The sequence below is a fragment of the Lontra canadensis genome, unplaced genomic scaffold, assembly GCF_010015895.1.
Source record: "Lontra canadensis isolate GAN:19392208 unplaced genomic scaffold, GSC_riverotter_1.0 scaffold113, whole genome shotgun sequence".
NCBI lineage: Eukaryota > Metazoa > Chordata > Mammalia > Carnivora > Mustelidae > Lontra > Lontra canadensis.
In genome coordinates, this window is record NW_022631107.1 from 5637343 (window position 1) to 5654745 (window position 17403).

Below are 17403 nucleotides of genomic sequence, written 5' to 3' on the forward strand. Positions count from 1 at the left end.
GGGATTGAAAGCTGGGTCCTCTGTTGAGGTTGCTTACTGTATTGGTATTTTTCCACTAAAGACAAACTTTTGAGTATTATACATATATATGTATTATTATCTAACATTATTGCTAGTGTTCTGTATATGTGTAATGACTCTCAATGTATTTTGTACTTTCATGCTCTTCAAATATGGAATATGTGACTTTCAGAAACATTTCTCATTACATGTAGGGATTGGATGGGAGAGTTGGAGGCTGGCTGTGTGGTTTGAGGAGGCCCTGATTGCAAAGACTAAATGGAAGGTCCATAAGTGCCCAATATCCCCCACATCCCTCACCATCATTTTTTAGAATCAGCGTTATGAAGGATTTGGATATTAAAGATACTAGATTATTTTAGGGTCTCAAAATAAAAATTCAATTTTTCTACTATAAGTTGTGTTTTGTTTTTTTTAGGATCATAGCTTTTTTTTTTAATGGAAAAATGTTTTATGATCCTTAAGACTCAGTGTGTTCTTTTACTAATGAGAGTTATAAAATGCTTAGAGCTTAGTGACTTAATTATAGCTATATTGCTTTTATTAAGCGGCCATGCATACAATTTTAATACCTTAAGGGAAAAAGTTATTGTTTATCTATTATCCTAGAATATTTTAACTGCTCTAAAATACTTTATACTTGAGAACACCATGAGAAGCAGTTTTTTTTTCCCTCTAGCTTTTTATTCTTTTTTTAAAAATCATTTTATATTTTTTCATCATGATAAGTTTGCTCTTTATTTATTTCTTTTTTAAAAGATTTTATTTATTTATTTAACAGACAGAGATCACAAGTAAGCAGAGAGGCAGGCATAGAGAGAGGGGAAAGCAGGCTTCCCGCTGAGCAGAGAGCCCGATGTGGGGCATGATCCCAGGACCCCGAGACCATGACCTGAGCTGAAGGCAGAGGCTTAAACCACTGAGCCACCCAGGCGCCCTGATAAGTTTGCTCTTTAATACCCATCCCCTACTTCCCCATTACCCCGTTCACCTTCCATCCATTAACCATCCATTTATTCTCTTTAGTTAAGAGCCCGTTTCATTTGTCTTCCTTTCTCTTTTTCCTTTGCTTGTTTGTTTTGTTCCTTAAATTCTGCATATGAGTGAAATCATATGGTATCTTCCATTCTATGACTGACTTATCCTGCTCAGCATTATATTCTGTAGCTCTGTCTGTGTCTTTGCAAATGGAAATATTTCATTCTTTTTTATGGCTGAATAATTCTGTCGTGTGTGTGTGTGTGTGTGTGTGTGTGTGTGTGTGTATACTACGTCTTCTTTATCCATTCATCTATTGATGGACACTTCAGGTGCTCTCATAGTTTGGGTAAATATCCAGTAGTGCAATTACTAGATCAGAGGGTAGTTCTCTTTTTAAAGTTTTGAAGAACCTCCATACTTTTCCTTAGTGCCTACACCTGTATGCATTCCCACCAATAGTGCAAGAAGGTTCCTTTTTCTCCATATCTTTGCCAATACCTGTTGTTTCTTGTGTTGTTGATGTTAGCCATTCTGACAGGTGTGAGGTGGTATCTCATTGTAGTTTTGATTTGGTTTTCCATGATGAAGACATTGAGCATCTTTTCTTGGGTGTGTTGGCCACCTGAATATCTCCTTTGGAGAAATGTCTGTTCATGTCTTCTGCGCATTTTTGGATTGGATTATTTGTCTGTGGGTGTTGAGTTGTATCAGTTCTTTATATATTTTGGATACTAACCCTTTCTTGGTGTTATTTGCAAATATTTTTTACCATTCAGTAGGCTGCCTTTTATTTTGTTGATTATTTCCTCAGCTGTGCAGAAGCTTTTTATTACTTTGGCTTTTGTTTCCCTAGCCTCAGGAGACATATCTAAAAAATGTTGCTATAGCTGATGTCAGAGAGATTACTGCCTGTGCTCTTTTCAAGGATTTTTATGATTTCAGGTCTCACATTTAGGTCTTCAACCCATTTTTAATTTATCTTTTTGTATCGTAGAAGAGGGTGTTCCAGTTTCACTCTTTTGCATGCAGCTGTCCGATTTTCCCAATGCCATTTGTTGAAGAGATTGTCTTTTTCACATTGTATAATCATTCTTCCTTTGTCTAAGATTAATTGACCGTATAATTATGGGTTTATTTGTGGGTTTTCTGTTCTGTTCTATTTATCTATGTGTCTGTTTTTATGCCAGTACCATACTGTTTTGATTACTGCAGTTTTTTACATGTAAATTCAATTAATTAACATATGATGTATTATTTGTTTCCAGGGTACAGGTCTGTGATTCATCAGTCTTATACCCATTGCTCATTACAACATGTACCCTCCCCAATGTCCATCACCCCATCATCCCAGCCCTCCACCCCTACCCCTCCAGCAACCCTCAGTTTGTTTCCTATAATTAAGAGTCCTATGGTTTGTCTCCCTCACTGGTTTCATCTTGTTTTGTTTTTTCCTCTCTTCCTGTATGATCCTCTGCCCTTTTTCTTAAATTCCACATATCAGTGAGATCATATGATAATTGTCTTTCTCTGATTGACTTATTTTGCTTAGCATAATACCCTCTATTTCTAACCACATGATTGCAAATGGCAAGATTTCATTTTTTGAAGGCTGCATAATATTCCATTGTGGATATATATACCACATCTTCTTGATCCATCCATCTGTTGATGGACATCTGGGGTTTTCCCAAAGTTTGGCTATTGTGGACATTGCTGCTATAAATATTGGGGTGCAGGTGAGCCTTCAGATCACTATATTTGTATCTTTGGGGTAAATTCCCAGTAGCACGATTTCTGGGTCGTAGGTTAGCTCTATTTTCAACTTTGGAGGAACCGCCATACTGTTTTCCAGAGTGGCTGCACCAGCTTGCATTCCCACCAACAGTGTAGGAGGGTTCCCCTTTCTCCACATCCTAGCCAGCATCTGTCCTTTCCTGACTTGTTAATTTTAGCCATTAGTGTGAGGGGGGTATCATCTCACTGTGGCTTTGATTTGTATTTCGCTGATGCCGAGTGATGTTGAGCATCTTTTCATGGGTCTATTGGCCACCTAGATACCTTCTTTGGAGAAATGTCTCTTCCTGTCTTCTGCCTATTTTTTGATTGGATTATTTGTTCTTTGGGTATTGCATTTGGTAAGTTCTTTTCTTTTTTTATAAGGTTTTATTTATTTGAGAGAGAGAATAAGAGAAAGCATGAGAGGAGAGAGGTCAGCTGGAGAAGCAGACTCCTTGCTGAGCAAAGAGCCCGATGTGGGACTCAATCCCAGGACTCCAGGCTCATGACCTGAGCCAAAGGCAGTCGCTTAACCAACTGAGCCACCCAGGTGCCCTGTTAAGTTCTTTATAGATTTTGGATACTAGCCCTTTATCTGATATGTCATTTGCAAATATCTTTTCCCATTCTGTCAGTTGTTTTTTTGGTTTTGTTGACTGTTTCCTTTGCTGTGCAAAACCTTTTTATCTTTCTTTCCCGCCCCCAAAACCTTTTCATCTTGATGAAGTCCCAATAGTTCATTTTTGCCTTTGTTTCCCTTGCCTTTGGAAATATGTCTAGTAAGAAGTTGCTCCGGCTAAGGTCAAAGAGGTTGATGCCTGTGTTCTCCTCTAGGATTTTGATGGATTCCTCTCTCACATTTAGGTCTTTCATCCATTTTGAGTCAATTTTCTGTATGGTGTAAGGAAGTGGTCCAGTTTTGTTCTTCTGCATGTGATTATCCAGTTTTCCCAACAGCGTATGTTGAAGACACTGTTTTTGTTTTTGTTTTGTTTTGTTTTTAAGATTTGATTTATTTATTTGACAGACAGAGATCACAAGTAGGCAGAGAGGCAGGCAGAGAGAGGGGGAGAAACAGGCTCCCTGCTGAGCAGAGAGCCTGATGTGGGCCTTGATCCCAGGAACCTGAGATCATGACCTGAGTGGAAGGCAGAGGCTTAACCCACTGGGCCACCCAGGCGCCCCGAAGAGACTGTCTTTTTTCCATCAGATATTCTTTCCTGCTTTGTCGAAGATTAGTTGACCATAGAGTTGAGGGTCCATTTCTGGATTCTTTATTCTGTTCCATTGATCTATGTGTGTGTTTTTGTGCCAGTACCACACTGTCTTGATGGTGACAGCTTTGTAATAGAGCTTGAAGTCCGAAACTGTGATGCCACCAGCTTTGGTTTTCTTTTGCAACATTCCTGTGGCTATTCAGGGTCTTTTCTGGTTCCATATAAATTTTAGGATTATTTGTTCTAGTTCTGTGAAAAAAGTTGGTGGTATTTTGATCGGGGATTGTATTAAATGTGTAGGTTGCTTTAGGTAGCATAGACATTTTCACAATATTTGTTCTTCCAATCCATAAGCATGGAACTTTTTCCATTTCTTTGTGTCTTCCTCAATTTCTTTCATGAGTACTCTATAGTTTTCTGCGTACAGATTCTTTGCCTCTTTGGTTAGGTTTATTCCTAGGTATCTTACGGTTTTGGGTGCAACTGTAAATGGGATTGACTCCTTAATTTCTCTTCTGTCTTGTTATTGGTGTATAGAAATGCAACTGATTTCGGTGCATTGATTTTATATCCTGACACTTTACTGAATTTCTGTATGAGTTCTGGCAGTTTTGGGTGGAGTCTTTTCGGTTTTCCACGTAAAATGTCATATCATTTGCAAAGAGTGGGAGTTTGACTTCTTTGCCGATTCGGATGCCTTTAATTCTTTCTATCGTCTCACTCCTGAGGCTAGGACTTCTAGTACTATGTTGAACAGTAGTGGTGGTAGTGGACAGCCCTGCCGCGTTCCTGACCTTAGAGGAAAAGCTCTCAGTTTTTCCCCAGATTGCTGAAGTTTTTTAATATAACTTGACTATAACTGGAATTGTGATACCCCAGTTTTGTTTTTCTTTTTCAAGACTGCTTTGGCTCTTCAGGGTCTTTTGTGGTTCCATACGAATTTTAGAATTGTTTTTTCTAGTTCTGTGAAAAATGCTGGTGGTATTTTGACAGGGATTGCATTGAATGTGTAGATTGCTTTTGGTAATGTGGGTATTTTAACAGTATTTCTTCTTCCAGTCCATAAGCATGGAATATCTTTCCATTTCTTTGTGTCATCTTCAGTTTCTTTCCTCTGTGTTTTATAATTTTCAGAGTACAGGTCTTTCCCCTCTTTGGTTAAGTTTATTCTTAGATATTTTATTGTTTTTGGTGGGATTTTAAATGGGATTTTTAAATGGGATTGTTTAATTTTCTTTCTGCTGCTTCATAATTAGTGCATAGGAATGCAACAGATTTCTGAACATTGATTTTGTATCCTGAGGCTTTACTGAATTCCTTTATCAGTTTTAGTAATTTTTTGGTACAATCTTTAGGGTTTTCTATATATGGTATCATGTTGTCTGCAAATAGTGAGAGTTTTACTTTTTCCTTATCAGTTTGGATGCCCTTTATTTCTTTATGTTGTCTAATTGCTGAGGCTAGGACTTGTAGTACTATGTTGAAAAAAGTAGTGAGAATGGACATCCTTATTTTATTCCTGACCCTAGGGGGAAAACTCTCAGTTTTTCACCGTTGACTATGATGTTGGCTGTGGGCTTTTTCATAGATGGCCTTTATTATGTTGACATATATTCCTTCTGGACCTACTTTGCAGAAGGTTTTTTTTTTTTTTTTTATCACGAATGGATGTTACACTTTGTCAAATGCTTTTTCTGCATTTATTGAATAAGCCTGTGGTTTTATCCTTACTGTTATTTTTTTTTTTTAAGATTTTATTTGCTTATTTGTCAGAGAGAAAGAGAGCACGCAAGCAGAAGCAAGGAGAGAGGCAGGCAGAGGGAGAAGCAGGATCCCAGGACCCTAGGATTATGAGCTGAGCCGAAGGCAGTTGCTTAACCAACAGAGCCACTCAGGTGTCCCTATCCTTTCTATTATTGATATGATGTATGACATTGATTGTTTTGCAAATATTAGAGTACACTGGGATCGTGGAATAAATCGCACTTGATAGTGGTATGATTTTTAAAATTTTATCATTGGATTCAATTGACTAGTCTTTTGTTGAGGATTTTTTCATCTATATTCATGAGAGATATTGGCCTTTAGTTCTCTTTTTTGGGGGTGTCTTTATCTGGTTTTGGTATCAGGGTGATACTGGCTTTAAAGCTTGAATTTGGAAGTTTTCTTTCCTCTTTTTTTTTTTTTTTTTTTTTAATGGTTTTGAAGGGTGGGGTTTTAATTTTTTTTTTCCTTTTTTTTTTTTTTTTTTTTTTGAATGGTTTGAGAAGAGTGGGTATTAACTTTTTTCTGAAGATTTCTTTATTCATTTTAGAGAGAGAATGAGAGCAAGGGAGAGAGGGAGACAAGCAGACTCTGTTGAGTGGGGAGCCTGATACCCTAAGATCATGACCTGAGCTGAAATTAAGAGCCGAATGCTTAACCAACTGAGCCACCCAGGTGCCCTGAGAAGAATGGGTATTAACTCTTGAAATGTTTGGTAGAATTCTTCTGTGAAATCGTTTAGTCCTGCATTTTTGTTTTTTGTGAGTTTTTGGATTACTGATTCAATTTCACTGCTAGTGATTGGTCTGTTCAAATTTTCTATTTCTTCCTGTTTTGGTTTTGGTAGGTTATATGTTTCTAGGAATTTTCCATTCCTCCTAAGTTTTCCAGTTTGTTGTCATACAGGTTTTCATAGTATTCTGTTATGTTTGTTTGTCTATCTGTGGTGTTGGTTCTTATTTCTCCCCTTCCATTAGAAATTTTATTTGGGTCTCTGTCTCTAGATGTTTTTCTAGGCATTTTAGAAATACACATGTATTTTTTTTTCTTGTTGTTTTGTTTGTTTAATGAATTATACCTGTGATTCTATAACTTTATTTTTGCATTTGACAATATAAAATATTCCATTACTTCCTGTATAGGTCATAGAATTTCATCTAATTTTTTGGACTATATAATATTCCATAGTTTGAATGGACCATAGTTCCTCCATTCCAGTATTAATGGACATTTATTTAGGTTGTTTCTGATTTTTACTATCATAAAAAAGTTGCAGTGTATATCTTTGTATATTTAACTTTGCACCATGTGTTAGTATTTATATAAAACAGATTCCAAGAAGTGGATTTTTTGAGTTAAAGTGAATGCACATTTAAAATGTAGATAGAGACGGACAAATCAGCTTCCAAAAAGGCTATAAGTCCTACCACCAATATATGAAAGCCATTTGTTTGTATCCTTGTCACTTATTGGATATTATAAATCCAAAATATTTTTTTGGTCATCTGATAGGTGAAAAATTATACTTTGTTGTTTGAAGTTACATTTCTTGGTATATTGGTGAAATTGTTAAGCATTTTTTTATTTCCCAGGCTTTTAAGGACTCCAATTCTTGATCCATCATCTGCTGTTTGATTTTAATAATTCTGTTTTTTTTTTCTCCAATAAATAATTTGTTGAGCATTTGTAGTGTGTGTAGGGTACCATGCTAGGCATGGTGGCAGAATAATAATCTCTTATTTTTTCAATATGGTGCTTATTTACTAATATTCACTTTCCTACTTCTCAGAACCTTGGATTTACTGACTTGTACCAGGCATACATTCTCTATAAACACTTGTGTGTACTATAAATAATATAATAGCTAATAATGGCTGTTGAGATATAAAACTTTACAAGTTCTCTCTATTGAAACAGTCTATCTCAGGAATGTAAGTATAATATTGAAGTGTGATATTTAGATTACTGAAATACATATTGAAACTTTATTATAAATATTACTTGAAATTCAGCATTCTGATAAGTCTTTTCAATTATTGTGCTTTGTTATCTGTTGAAGTGGGGAATGAATGAGCTATTTCAAATCAGCCTTACATTCTGGCTAATCTACAAAACATGTATTGCACTGTAATTTATACATAATGCTGTTGGCTAGTTCTTGGAAACTCTCAAAAAGGTATCTTTAGGGTTGCCTGGGTGGCTCAGTGGGTTAAGTGACCAACTCTTGATTTCTGCTCAGATCATGATCTCAGGGTCCTGGGATCCTGTTGGAGCCACACTCAGGGAGTCTCTCCCCACTTGCACATACACACACATTCTCTCAGAAATAAATAATTTTTTTTGGTATAATTCCATTTTATTTATTCTTTTTTATGACATGTTAGTCACCATACAGTAGTACATCATTAGTTTTTGATGTAGTGTTCTATGATTCAGTGTTTGCGTATGACACACAGTGTCTCTAAAATAAATAAAATAAATCTTAAAAAAAAAAGGGAAACAATCTTCAATCTTCATTTTTTCCTTTGTATTAGAAAAACCTATAGCTTCCTTTACTTGCCACATGATGGCAGTCTTGCATCTTAAATTAGGCGAAAGGCAGTCCAAGTTAATAGAGGTTCAGATTTTCAGGATGCTGCCCAAGATCTAAACATTGGTAATTTTCAACCTGGAAGCTGTTTTTAAGGTTCATTTGAAAGCCAGCTTTTTGTAGCTTAGAATGTGTTTCCCATGGAACGATGCTACAAATGGTGGGTAGGTTTCTAAATTGGCTTAACATATTTAACCTTAAGTCTCAATTTATTCTTCTGCTTATTTAAAATTTTTAAAACTGTTTAAAAAATTGGGGAAACTTTTACACATGAAATTTGAAGTTATGGTTTTAAAAATTTATAATATAGTTATATAAAAATATGTTGTAAATGTAGGGTTTTAGCCTTTCTTATATTTTAATTTTCACATGTCCTTTCTTTAAATTTTTAGCTTCAGTTGTGGAAGGACAAAAGGGTATCATTCCTCGAGCTATCCAAGAAATATTTCAAAACATCTCTGAAAACCCTAGCATTGATTTTAGTATTAAAGTGTCTTATATCGAAGTATATAAGGAAGACCTAAGAGATCTTCTAGAATTGGAAACATCTATGAAGGATCTTCACATCCGAGAAGATGAAAAAGGAAACACAGGTAAAGTAGCCTACTTAACTGATAGCCTTCATTAGCAAATAGATGTGATTTAATTGAGTTTCAGGATGTATTCCAAAGAATCTTTAAAACAGACATTGAAGCAAAATGCATTTGCTTTTACTTTAAAATTGGGTAACTTTTTGATTACCAATATCCATTAAATCACCCAGGTGAAACGTAGTTCAGACAGGTTGGTAAGATTAAGTTAATAAGTTGTAATTCAAGGTACTTATTTTCTATAATTGCCCCTGCTCTGAGTTGATCTCCAGCAAGACTTCAAAATAGGCTAAATTAGTTTTCGTGCTTTTTTTTTTTTTCCTCCCAGAGTTTTCCCCAGAGTGGGGATGGCTTCTTCCTTTGGTGTTTGTCCAAGTTGTTCCAGAATTCTCCTTTCTTCCTCTTTGATTTTGTCCCACCACATCTGTTGCCTCCTCCCTCTTTCTCTCTCTCTTTCTCAAATTTGCACCATTTACGTGTTTTCTTCCTCATATCGACACTGTCCATCGTTGTGCTTCTTGTGGTCTGAATTTCTATGCTAACAACCTGTTAATTTCATTAAATATCCATTTGTTTGGAAATAGGAGAAGGTTAGTTGGGTCAAAGTATAAGTATTTTAAAGAATAACACTTTCTGCTTTTCTGATTTAAAGGGTAATATGTTCAGCATAGAACACTTTGAAAACATAGGAAAGTTTAAGGAAGAAAGTTGAAGATCATCTTTAATCCCAGAACCCAGAAAGAACAACTTCTGTTTTTGGTGTGTTTCCTTCTAGATTTCTTTTTCTGTGCACATATAAATTTTTTTAAAATGTACTTAGAACCTGACGTGTAACATTGTTCCTTATTTTTTCACTTAATATTTTGTGGGCGTTTTCACACACCGTTAAATATTTTTCAAACTTATGACTCTTCGTGGTCATGTGGTGATTTTGTCTTTGGAATGTATTATGCTTTTTAAAATTAATGCTCCATTCTTGGACATTTAAGCTGTTTCTAGATTTTCACTATTATTAACAACACTGACTTGGGTGTGTTTCTCTCTTAGAAAAGATACTAAGGTAGAACCCTTCTTGGAGATAAAGGATCCCACCTGAGGAGTCACTGACTCCTTGAGGAAATTTCCTAGCAGGAAAGTAATATCATTCAGAGTGCCTTCCAGGGGCAGTGAAGTTTGTCCTCTTAATTGGCCTTGTCTTGGCAGCCCTGGCATTCCTCGATGTTTGGAGAGAATGGTTTAGGTTTTGTTTTTTAGAAAGAAAGCAGACATAGTAGTCTATGGTCTCAGTAGATAATTCAGTATAGTTTCTCTTTTCTGGACACACTTCAAACCAACGTTTTGAGCTCCTGTATCGTATAAAATATAATTATTGAGTGTTTTTCTCTTCTGTTAAGAAGATAACAGAAATGACACATGTTTATTGTAGAAGAGTCAAATAATGCAGAAGTATACACTATCCCTCCTGATAAACTTAATAGCTAATATCAGTTCTGCAAAAGTTTTGGGAAGATGCCACAAATTGTCTTAAGACCGATTGGCATCTGTCTTATGTAATGTTCCATTCACTACCAAAGTGTATTTGTTTGACATATTTATTTACTTCCTGTGTGTGAAGCAATGTTTCGGATCCAGCCTGGGATGCTGCACCATCAGTATCACCGTGGAAGCTTTTTAAGAAATACTGTCTTTTGGGCCCCACTTTTCAGAAATTCTCATGAATTTGTCTGGAATGGGGCCTGAGCCTTGCTACTTTCTCTTTTATAAAACTTCCAGGTGATTCGCAGCTGGGTTTGAGGACCAGAGATAGTGCTAAGCTGTAGCCTAACAGGAAAAATTTATGAAAGTTACCCTTTGCTTTACAGTTACATTGTCATATTTTATAATTGCTGATCTTTTAGCATTCCCCGTTTGTAGTATAGGTACTAGAACTTTAAATGTTCTCAGTTGTTAAGGTGTCATGTTGGAAATAATGAAAGCAAAATGATCATTTTTCAAGAAGACAGTGACATGACCGGATCTGTATAAAGAGGAAACGGGACACTGTAATTCAAGCACAGAATCAGGAGCTTTACTGCTCTGATTCAAATCCCAAATCTGCCTGCTGCTTTTTGAAATATGTTTGAATATAAACAAATAATGTGGGCAGTAAGCTTTGGCTTATTTGTGGCTCCTATTCTGCTGTTCTTGAAATAGAAACTTTTTTTTTTTGAATTGCCATCACATTTGTTTACCTTGTACTCTGCTATTATGTAGGGCATACCTGTTCTTAAGATGACTAACCAATTTTATTTACACTGAAGTTGTCATTTATCATTGGTCATGACCATACAATACCAAAAACCATAAACCTAAAGATGACTTGAATATTAACACAACTCAAAAGACGTGAATTTCTCTTCATTAATATACTACTGATTAATTCTTTTGAGTTTTCTGTTTAATCTGTTTTTTTTTAGTAAGTCTATTAGACTCTACAAGTCAAAATACCGGAATAAAGAGTTTTTCTTTAGTCAGCCATCTTAAAGAATTGAGTGTGACTCCAAAGAAACCAGATTGTTTAAAATATATGTATGTATAACTTCTTTTAGAATGTAAACATCAAAATGAGTGCTGTCTGTTAAAATCGTTCCTTTGGGAGATTATCTAAAATTACTTAATGAATTTGCTGATGTCACTGTTGTTTGAAGTGCTATTGATTTTTTTATTTTTAAGAGCTTTTCTTAGCCTGGGCAGTTCAGCCAATATTAACTGTTGTAATTGGGTTTTGATTAAAATTTGGTTTAAAAACTTGCTGTTGCTGTTTTAAGTGATTGTTGGGGCCAAAGAATGCCAGGTGGAGAGCGCAGATGAGGTGATGAGTCTCCTGGAGATGGGGAATGCAGCCAGGCATACAGGGACCACGCAAATGAACGAGCACTCCAGTAGATCACATGCGATTTTTACAATCAGCATCTGTCAAGTGGAGAAAAATATAGAGGCAGGTGAAGACGGATCGTGGTACTCCCGTCGGCAGATTGTCTCGAAGTTCCACTTTGTGGACTTGGCTGGCTCCGAAAGAGTAACCAAAACAGGGAATACTGGCGAACGGTTCAAAGAATCCATTCAGATCAACAGCGGGTTGCTGGCTTTAGGCAACGTCATCAGCGCTCTCGGGGACCCCCGCAGGAAGAGTTCACATATTCCATATAGGGATGCGAAAATTACCCGGCTTCTGAAAGATTCCCTGGGAGGCAGCGCCAAGACTGTCATGATCACTTGTGTCAGCCCATCCTCCTCAGATTTTGATGAGTCCTTAAATTCCCTCAAATATGCCAACAGAGCCCGCAATATTAGAAACAAGCCCACCTTAAACTTCAGCCCCGAGTCAGACCGCATGGACGAAATGGAGTTTGAAATTAAGTTGCTTCGAGAAGCTTTGCAAAGCCAACAGGCTAGCATCAGCCAAACCAGCCAGATCCATCCAGAGGAGACTTCTGAGAGAAACAGGATCCTTTCTCTGGAGGAGCAAGTGGCCCAGCTGCAAGGCGAATGTCTGTGTTACCAGAACTGCGTGGAGGAGGCCGTTACCTTCCTGGTGGACCTAAAGGAGGCCGTCCGACTGAACCCAAAGCAGCTGCACAAACTGCAGGAGTGGCTGAACATGACTCAGGAGGTCAAGAAGGCGGTGTTCACCTCCTTCAGAGGGAGCCACGGCCTCGGCAGCCTGGGAGAAGGGCCTCAGCATGTTACCGTCCTCCAGCTGAAGCGAGAGCTGAAGAAATGCCAGGTACGTGGTGGATGCCTTTTGTTGGTGGCTTGTTGGACGACTCCTTTTACTGGGGCAAGGATCATTTTGGAACCTCAGAAGTTTTTCGAAAGGATTATGTGTGAAATCTCATTTGCCTTTGCTCAGTTACTTCCCTTTTCCTACCGCTTTGTCCTCTTAATTGACACCTTCTCAGCTCCTTCTCCTTTCTCTTTTAATATCTTCACTTGGTATATTTATGAAGCAGAATCTTGCGGACCTGCTCATTGATTTAGAGGATGAAGAGAAACACAATTTCAGAAAACAAAGTGAAGTTGTACGTTAGTGAGTCTTCATTCCTCTTTGGGTCGGTGGTTCTTGAAGGAAAAAAAATAAACTTCATCCTTTGAGTGTGGAATGCTGGGTTTTTTGAACAAGCAAAGAAATCATCTTATTTGACAGTAAGGGATGTAGGTATACGTATTTATATTATATAAACGTACGTTGAGTTCAGAGTTACGCTTCTCACCTTCTATTCACACACAGTATGGGAAGATTTTATGTCAATGGGGAAATTATGGGAAACAAGATACATCCAGTCCTCCTTACATGGGGGTCTAGTAGACAAATGGATATTCTGCCAGTTTTTGAAAATAGGAAAATGTATAGTTAAAAACATAGCTTTCTAGTTAGAAATCTTTCCTCAAGACCTTTTTATATGTATTAGAAAGAAACCTCTATTACAGCAGCTCTTAAACTTTTTGTTCACAAGATTTTTTTTCTTTTTAAAGATTTTATTTATTTATTTGACAGAGAAAGAGAGAGAGAGAGCACAAGCAGGGGGAGCAGGAGAGGGAGAAGCAGGCTTCCCGTTGACCAGGGAGCCCATTGCGGAACTCGATCCCAGAGCCTGGGATCATGACCTGAGCTGAAAGCAGAGGCTTAACCATCTGAGCCACCCAGGTGCCCTGTTCACAAGATTTCTTTACAATTTTAAAATGAGGTCCTCTAGGGGCGCCTGCGTGGCTCAGTGGGTTAAAGCCTCTGCCTTTGGCTCAGGTCATGATCCCAGGGTCCTGGGATCGAGCTCCGAATCAGGCTCTCTGCTCTGTGGGGACCCTGCTTCCCCCGCCCCCCTGCCTACTTGTGATCTCTTAAAAAAAAAAAGATTTTATTTATTTATTTGACAGACAGAGATCACAAGTAGGCAGAGAGGCAGGCAGAGAGGCAGGCAGAGGGGGGCGGCGGGGGAAGCATGCTTCCTGCTGAGCAGAGAGCCCGATGCAGGGCTTGATCCCAGGACCCTGAGATCATGACCTAAGCTGAAGGCAGCTGCTTAACCAACTGAGCCACCCAGGCATCCCAGTTATAGCTTATTTTATGAAAGAAGTCACATAGGTCCTATACACGTGTGGAGTCATAAGGACTAATAGGGTCATGTGTCCTTTCCTTGTTTGGTCATTTGAGGATCCCAAGCAGAGCAAAGAAGGGCCTTACCCTAAGTTCTACTATGAGGCTGTGGCAAAATCAAGGCAGGCCTCAGGCTGTGGGTTCTCAGTGCAGGGGCCCATCTACCCTGATGCCATTGCTTGAGAAGTCACATACATAGCTTGTTTCTGTGAATGAAATCTTATGTAAAGTGAATACTCATTTTTGCAAATCAGCTACTTTCCTATAGCTTAGAAGAAAGAGCATGGGCTTTGGATTCAGATAGGCCCTGGGCTAGAAGATCAGGAATTTAGTTTATCTACTGTGTCATCTTGGGGAGAGGCCTTAATCTCTTAATTTCTTCATGAAAAAGTAACCCTGTCTATTCAGTGAGATATTTTTAAAATGTCAAGTCATTATCTGGCATAGAATAGACTTGACAAATGTTACGTTTCTTTCTGTTTATTTAATTTAAAAATTGTTTTAAAGTATTATTTGCATATCCAGGTTTATTTGAAAACAGGCACAATTCATTAGAAATTAAGAAAACTCTTTGTTTAACCGTATTTTTAGACCTCTTCAAAATATCTCTTCATAGTGAAAGTGCATAAAATTAGCAGATATGGGGCGCCTGGGTTGCTCAGTGGGTTAAAGCCTCTGCCTTCGGCTCGGGTCATGATCCCAGGGTCCTGGAATCGAGCCCCACATCGGGCTCTCTGCTCAGCGGGGAGCCTGCTTCCTCTTCTCTTTCTCTCTCTCTGACTGCCTCTCTGCCTACTTGTGATCTCTGTCTGTCAAATAAATAAATAAATAAATAAATCTTTTTAAAAATTAGCAGATATTCTTTATTTAAAAATCCAAATGCATTCTTAACTCTATAGGTCAATTTGGAAAATGTGACCTCTTTGATTTTTAAAAGCCCACATTAAAAATCTCATGGCACTTCTAGCAAACTTGTAAAAATCTTAACTGAGTGCACTCTAGAAACTGAGTAACTTTTTGGTTTTAAAAATCAGGAACTAAAACCAGGAAAAATTTTCTATCATTACAGTAATTAATTCTTAGGTTATAGTCATGCTAGGTCCTCGACACTGTTTCTTTCTCCTAACGAGGAGAGAAAAATCTTGAAAGTGAATAGGATAAGAAAATTTCAAGAAACATCGTCAAATTGTCAATAAATCCCCAGTTTCTGTGGTAATTTCTGGGCTCTCCTGAATGTTTTCCATGGTGAATCTCTTGTGCTCTCTTTCCCTCTTCCCAGTGTGCACTGGCTGCCGATGAAGTTGTGTTTCATCAGAGAGAACTGGAGGTGAAGGAACTAAAGAACCAAGTGCAAATGATGGTCCATGAAAACAAAGGCCACATGGTATCTTTGAAAGAAGCGCAGAAAGTGAATAGATTACAGGTAGAGTTTCTTAACGTATTTAGAGCAGTAGATTTAGTTGAACTAGTACTTCACTAAACAGGAGCATTTTATCTATTTATTTAAAAAAATTTTATTTATTTCTTTTCAGCATAACAGAATTCATTGTTTTTTGTTTTTGTTTTTGTTTGACAAAACCTTTATTTATTTTTAAGTGAATAATATGACACAAACATTTTTTGTAGCCACTATATATGAGATACAATATTCAAAGATGATGCAAAGAACCCAGAAAAATAAAATAAATAATCTGTTAAATGGTATTTTCTTTTTTTTAAATTTCTTTTCACCATAACAGAATTCATTGTTTTTGCACCACACCCAGTGCTCCATGCAATACGTGCCCTCCTTAATAACCACCACCTGGCTCCCCCAACCTCCCACCCCCCACCCCTTCAAAACCCTTAGATTGTTTTTCAGAGTCCATAGTCTCTCATGGTTCATCTCCCCTTCCAATTTCCCTCAACTCCCTTCTTCTCTCCATCTCCCTATGTCCTCCATGTTATTCGTTATGCTCCACGAATAAGTGAAACCATATGGTAATTGACTCTCTCTGCTATTTCACTCAGCATAATCTCTTCCAGTCCTGTCCATGTTGCTACAAAAGTTGGGTATTCATCCTTTCTGATGGAGGCATAATACTCCATAGTGTATATGAACCACATCTTCCTTATCCATTCGTCCGTTGAAGGGCATCTTGGTTCTTTCCACAGTTTGGCGACCGTGGCCATTGCTGCTATAAACACTGGGGTACAGATGACCCTTCTTTTCACTACATCTGTATCTTTTTTTTTTTTTTTAAAGATTTTATTTATTTATTTGACAGAGATCACAAGTAGGCAGAGAGGCAGGCAAAGAGAGGAGGAAGCAGGCTCCCTGCTGAGCAGAGAGCCCGATGCAGGACTCGATCCCAGGACCCTGGGATCATGACCTGAGCCGAAGGCAGAGGCTTTAACCCACTGAGCTACCCAGGCGTCCCTACATCTGTATCTTTGGGGTAAATACCCAGTAGTGCAATTGCAGGGTCATAGGGAAGCTCTATTTTTAATTTCTTAAGGAATCTCCACACTGTTCTCCAAAGTGGATGCACCAACTTGCATTCCCACCAACAGTGTAAGAGGGTTCCCCTTTCTCCACATCCTCTCCAACACACGTTATTTCCGGTCTTGCTAATTTTGGCCATTCTGACTGGTGTAAGGTGGTATCTCCATGTGGTTTTAATTTGAATCTCCCTGGTGGCTAGTGATGATGAACAGTTTTTCATGTGTCTGATAGCCATTTGTATGCCTTCATTGGAGAAGTCTCTGTCTCTGTTCATATCTTCTGCCCATTTTTTTATATGATTATCTGTTTTGTGTGTGTTGAGTTTGAGAAGTTCTTTATAGATCCTGGATATCAACCTTTTGTCTGTACTGTCATTTGCAAATATCTTCTCCCATCCCGTCGGTTGCCTCTTTGTTTTATTGACTGTTTCCTTTGCTGTGCAGAAGCTTTTGATCTTGATGAAGTCCCAAAAGTTCATTTTCGCTTTTGTTTCCTTTGCTTTTGGAGACATATCTTGAAAGAAGTTGCTGTGGCTGATATCGAAGAGGTTACTGCCTGTGTTCTCCTCTAGGATTCTGATGGATTCCTGTCTCACATTGAGGTCTTTTATCCATTTCGAGTTTATCTTTGTGTATGGTGTAAAAGAATGGTCGAGTTTCATTCTTCTACATATAGCTGTCCAATTTTCCCAGCACCATTTATTGAAGAGACTTTTTTCCACTGTATATTTTTTCCCGCTTTGTCGAAGATTATTTGACCATAGAGTTGAGGGTCCATATCTGGGCTCTCTACTCTGTAACAGGAGCATTTTAAATGATAAATGGGAGTGTTTACAAAAATAGGTT

The 17403-nt window shown here is 37.8% G+C and overlaps 1 protein-coding gene across 5 annotated transcripts in view; it reads left to right on the plus strand.

Annotated features, from left to right (window-relative positions):
• Positions 1-17403, plus strand: part of KIF27 (kinesin family member 27) — an 82948-nt gene that overhangs the window by 8655 nt on the left and 56890 nt on the right. For 3 of the 5 annotated variants that reach the window (XM_032840569.1, XM_032840570.1, XM_032840571.1), the window contains exons 3-5: positions 8742-8942; positions 11747-12705; positions 15353-15496. In XM_032840569.1, coding sequence (XP_032696460.1) covers positions 8742-8942; positions 11747-12705; positions 15353-15496 — 1304 coding nt within the window. Of the gene's footprint in view, positions 1-8741; positions 8943-9591; positions 9699-11746; positions 12706-15352; positions 15497-17403 lie in introns of those variants that run through there. The other 2 variants (XM_032840573.1, XM_032840572.1) reach the window with 2 other exon arrangements.